Source organism: Morone saxatilis, unplaced genomic scaffold (genome assembly GCF_004916995.1).
Source record: "Morone saxatilis isolate NCDOM2014 unplaced genomic scaffold, NCSU_SB_2.0 Contig22, whole genome shotgun sequence".
Lineage (NCBI taxonomy): Eukaryota > Metazoa > Chordata > Actinopteri > Moronidae > Morone > Morone saxatilis.
In genome coordinates this window covers 20,195,132-20,200,169 of record NW_023339785.1, presented here as the reverse complement: position 1 = coordinate 20,200,169, position 5,038 = coordinate 20,195,132, and the positions used below count along the sequence as shown (strand labels likewise).

The following is a 5,038-nucleotide window of genomic DNA, read 5'->3' as shown; positions in this document are numbered from 1 at the left end:
TTCTGATTCTGATTCTGATCATGATGGTGATGCCATTGAAAATCTAAAGGACACAGCATTATCACTCTCAGCATTAAAATATCCTGCACTTGCTCAAAAGAACTGAATAGACTGCTCTTGAGAGATTTGTGGAGTTCTTTTTGCTCTATTGGTCAACCAGTTCTATTTCACAAGTCCAAATGAAACAAAGGAAAACTTTCTTGAATTTGTTCAGGTACAAACTCAATATGGTTACTGTGTTAAAATGCACCTTGATAATATCAACCACAGCCAGTCCCAACAGAGAAAGCCACAGATGTCTCTGTTGTCCTATAAGACACAGAATTACACAATCAAAGCTCTTGCCATTTATGTCAGAAGTCATTCTCAATTAAATGAATGAATCAAAAATATTCTCAATTTGTTTTGGATGAGACAATAGTTTCAAGTGTCTTCTGTTATTTGCTTTGTCTATAAGATGCAAATCAACCTTTGGTTAAATAATTAGAATCTGAGTTACATAATAAAAATCTTAACCAGGGTTTGAAACTGGTTCACCATCAATGTGTCACAACTTTGTGCATGGTTTAAAAGTTATTAAATCTTACAAATTAACTGGCTTACACACTGAAGGGAGTAATGTGGTCTGATCTTTTGGATGCAGTCAGAAGCATGGGTGCTGCTTCCTGCATAATTGTGAACAGGAGAAAATGGTTTTAGTTTTGCCAGGACATATATGTATGCGCACAAAGATCAGTGTGCAGGTGACAGGATGATGTAGATATTTACATGTTTCAAACAAAAAAGCTCTAAAAATCCATTGTGCCTTTTCAGCTCAGCACCAGATAGCATACAGACGCACTAGAGACTAGCTGACGAACATATTAGAGCATTTAGCAGCAACAGAGCCAGATATTTCCCTCAGGTGTTGGTACAGACCAAAACAGAGTGAATACTAGACTTACAGTCAGCAGGTGGCTAGTAGACTCCCAAGCCACTCTCTAAATACTTCATTCAGTAGATTGGAAGGCACTGAGATCTCTGATTGTTTGGTATCGCAAGACTAGGCAGCCAGAAGCAGGACTCCTAATGAATGATTATATTGCTCCGTAACTGTAACAACAGGCTTGCCATATCAACTTAAAAGGTGATATTGTCAGTGTTTTTTCCACTGCCCCCAAATTTTTGCAAAGAAGAAAGTAAAAAAAATGACCACCATGCCGAAAAATTTGTGTTTTTCTGACCAATTTACCTTTGTCAACAGCCAGCATTACTGATGGGACATTTGCTGGATCAAATGCTTGCATGTACAACAAATAAATAAATCCCAAACATACTTTATTGACAAGCTACACACTCATTTTATTTAGTCACCTTTGCAACAATTCCGACTTCATAGAAAATATGCTGCAGTGTGGCATAGACTGTGTTTAGTGCAGAAGAGTGTTATATATTTTTTTTAAATCAGACATATAAGGCCGGAGCCGTTTCACTGCCCCGTCTAAGAAGCAAGATGCAGTAGTCCAACTTCTCTTTCCTTTCTCCCTCCCTGGCACCGTCTTATCTTCCACCTGTTGCACATCTGAATGTGTCACACTGGGCCGCTCAAGGAGGATCGACTGGGATGAGAATTCTCATTTTTGTGTAACTTTACAATGGTGGGAATTCGAGCAGGAACACAGTAAATGCATCATCCCTCCACAATCCGACGAAGTAAGTTGCCCAGACTCCCCTTGGCTAACTGAAGGGGGGTCTTCTCTTCCTTGTTCTCAATGTAGATGCTAGCCCCATGTTCCACCAGCATTTTGGCTGCTTCCACACGCTCCTCATCGCACGCCAGATGGCTGGTAAAAAAAAAGAAATAAGCAAAATTGTAAATAATGTTCAATGTTTTAAACACCAAATACTACATTCGATTCATCTTCACTGTATTATGGTAGAGGTAAAAATCTCAGACACTGAAAGCAAGTAAAGCCAGACCTAGCTGCATGGCTGGATACAACTAAAGGTAAGTGAGAAAACATGGTTTCAATTTAGGTGAACTGACCCTTCAAGGGTTTGTGTTTCTTTGTTTCAGTAACAGTATTCTACAGCAACTATATCCTTGTACCAGCCGCCACAATGTTGTTTCAGACAGATACTTATTCACACATACAGTGCTGTGTTGCCCTGTGAGTCCTGGATGTTGGTTGAGGCACTCTGTTCGAGAAGCAGCTGGATGAGGCGGTAGTTTCCCTTGGCAGATGCTCTGTGCAGGGGAGTGGACTCCAACTTGTCGGTGACATTGGGGTCTGCTCCGTTTTCCAACAACATCAGAGCAATCTATAAAAGAGGGAAAGCTGTGTTACTCACAAGTAATTCACAAGTAACCTATTTTTAAATTCAGTGACTTCCCATTTGAAATAGGCCTACATGTTTTCAGATCCTGTTGGTCCTGTTGGTTTCGGACAGGCTGGTTAAGGGACTACTGTAAAGGGACTTATTTCATCCAATTAATACATTTAGACTTTTTAGATATCTAGTTTTGTGTGTTTTTGTGTCACAATATGTTGTTACATTCCTACCACTGGGTGCTAAATGCTTCATTGCAGTGCATATTATTATACTTATATTATTATACTTTAATACTTCCTTTAGTATTTTTACACACTGGACTCATAAGTAATTTTAAAATAAGGTTTATCAGCTAATAGCAAAGGACAAATACCAATGGTTAGGTATATATTGTTTCTTGTTGCTGGTGTGGTAGGTGTGAAAGAAATACACAGTTAAGCAGTAAAATAAATGTGAGGCTGAAATGGTGGGCATTTTGAAGAAGGTGACATTTATGTCAAGGTTATGATACCCAAACTGTCTTCATGTTAGCATAAATGGAAAGGGAAAGTGTATGAGTGGGAGTGTAGGAGGGTGTATATGAAAAAATGGAATATAATATGTACGTTTTCATTAGTGTATAATCACCTGAATATATGTTTTGTTACCACTTTTTATCTACAAAGGGAGTGGGTCCTTTTCTACAGAGTCTGCCATGTTTAACTGCCGAGTTATTACAATAGGCCAAAATGGACAAACCAAACACACCTATTGTGTCTCTAACATACTATTTGTTGCATATTATTCCCATTTTATCTTACTGTATTTCATTATAATGTGTTCATTTTATCGTATTTACTTTATTCTTGTACTACAACTGCTGTTGCTGCTGTGTCAAATTGAATAATTAAGGTACATCTTATCATGAAATCCCACACACTGGACCTTTAACTATTTGTTACAACTCAAGAATGTATGTATCTTTATTATTGGACATATAACACTATTATAAATACAATATAATGTATGTACATGTATAGAGCTAGCTTACCTGAAGAAACATAATTACAAGAATGCAGTACAGGGAATCTTACCTCATATCTGTCTTTGGAGGCTGCATAGTGCAGAGGGGTGCATCCGTTCTGATTAACTGAATTCAGCTGAGCGCCTTTGGATATTAGAGATTTCACAATTTCTTCTCTGCCTGCAGATGCTGCAATGTGAAGAGGGGTCCATGAAGCCTGGGCAGGGACACATTTAGTCATTTCACAAAACTGACTTGGAGATGTATGTTTGTTTTCATTTGACATCCTTAGAGCACTGAAATAGCCCCACCAATACCTAACTAAATGTCTGAAAGGTATTAATTCTACTCTGTGCTATCTTTGAACCACAGTTTAAATAACTGTTATAATGATAGGACTTCATTATATTGTACTGTGCACCAATCTAGCATTAACTGTCATCCCTCCACCACCTTAGAGAACAAAAACACTGCATTACACTTGTTGTTTACCAAAGAATCTGTGTAACAACAATTAGGCCTACATCATCTGGCTGATTGACTTCAACTCCCAGGTCAAGCAGAAACTCCACAATGTTGGTGTGTCCAGCAGAACAAGCCCAGTGAAGGGCGGTTCTACGGTCCTGAAATGACAGAAAGACGCGGGTGAAAACGTGGAAAGTGTTTAGCGTTAAATGGGATTTGTCATTTATTTCAAAACGTGAATTCTTACCTGGTCCGTTTTGCATGCAAGCGTTTTATCTGACAGGATGCTCTGTTTTAATTCCTCAAACTTCCCCGTGTAAGCAAAGTTACAAACCTCCACATTTGATACAGTACCCTCCATTTTAAACACAGCCAGTGAGTGTCAAAGTAAATGTACAGGAGCTTAAAGGGGATACTCAGGAAATGTTTCGTTTCAGATTTGAACCAGACGAGCAATGACTCAGGAAATTATAATCTCTACTTCCGCATGGGTCAAATTCTTTCCTTCAAAATAAATCACTATCGACGACATTTTAATCTGAATTACCAAGTTGTTTTTATCGTTGACCCCAGTTATTATTCTATTTGAATCACTGAACAAATAGAGGTTGTGGAAAGTGATACACCGGGCCGGAACCACGCTATAAATGGCTGTCATTTCAATTACACAAAAGGTAAAGCCATTTTATTTTGGTAGGTATACTGGGGGTGCCCAGAGGAAGTGATACATAAGGAAAAACATGGCATTGTTGGCTGCTAAATGAACAAGAAAAAGAAACGCCACCTGAATTGATGCTTTAAAACATCTTCCACTATCCGTCTGACAGTCGTGTTCAGTATTGCTCCGGTTCATACATCTTTACTTATGGCAAGCACGCTGGTAAGTTTAAAGCTTTCGCTACACGTTCATGCTGAAGTGAAGCAACCAACGCAATGTCTGCTAACCGTGGCTGGTTGGTTTACAATGTGCGCCTAGCGAATCGGTCGCAGCCTGTTTACTAGTTGACTTTGTTCATTCGTGAATTGTGATTGTCTCACTAGGATTTCAGGACGCATGTCGACCAGTCATGCAGATATTCAGAAGAATTCGTCAACATTTATTACGACTGCATGGATAAGAAAAGGAGGGTGAGTTATATCCGCCAGTAATAAGAAGCTGCAGCCCGAAAGGTTGTGTTAGATGTGTTTGAGGTCGCCATTACACAGTTTGCTCACCAGAGAGCAGTCAGTGACCACTTTATTCTTATCCAAAACTCT

The 5,038-nt window shown here is 39.0% G+C and overlaps 2 protein-coding genes across 2 annotated transcripts in view; one reads left to right on the top strand and one right to left on the bottom strand.

Moving 5' to 3' along the window:
- Window positions 1–1,320: 1,320 nt before the first annotated feature.
- On the bottom strand, window positions 1,321–4,257 carry psmd10 (proteasome 26S subunit, non-ATPase 10). Its single transcript, XM_035669254.1, has 5 exons — window positions 4,029–4,257; window positions 3,841–3,939; window positions 3,387–3,533; window positions 2,135–2,301; window positions 1,321–1,823 (listed from the first exon to the last, which is right to left on the bottom strand). Exons 1-5 carry the CDS (start codon window positions 4,140–4,142, stop codon window positions 1,670–1,672), a joined length of 681 nt encoding a protein of 226 aa, XP_035525147.1. The 5' UTR covers window positions 4,143–4,257; the 3' UTR covers window positions 1,321–1,669.
- A 245-nt stretch (window positions 4,258–4,502) lies between these two features.
- Window positions 4,503–5,038, top strand: part of nxt2 (nuclear transport factor 2-like export factor 2) — a 1,830-nt gene continuing 1,294 nt past the window's right edge. The window contains exons 1-2 of the mRNA XM_035669255.1: window positions 4,503–4,661; window positions 4,823–4,909. Coding sequence (XP_035525148.1) covers window positions 4,647–4,661; window positions 4,823–4,909 — 102 coding nt within the window. The 5' untranslated portion in view covers window positions 4,503–4,646. The remainder of the gene's footprint in view (window positions 4,662–4,822; window positions 4,910–5,038) is intronic.

What these genes read in the sequence shown, in the direction of transcription:
- psmd10 (XM_035669254.1), bottom strand. Translation starts at nt 4,142, where the DNA reads ATGGAGGGTACTGTATCAAATGTGGAGGTTTGTAACTTTGCTTACACG. An exon ending in CCTCCAAAGACAGATATGAG is followed by an intron (nt 2,302 to 3,386) that starts GTAAGATTCCCT and finishes CCTCTTTTATAG; the next exon opens with ATTGCTCTGATGTTGTTGGA. An exon ending in TCACAGGGCAACACAGCACT is followed by an intron (nt 1,824 to 2,134) that starts GTATGTGTGAAT and finishes TTTTTTTACCAG; the next exon opens with CCATCTGGCGTGCGATGAGG.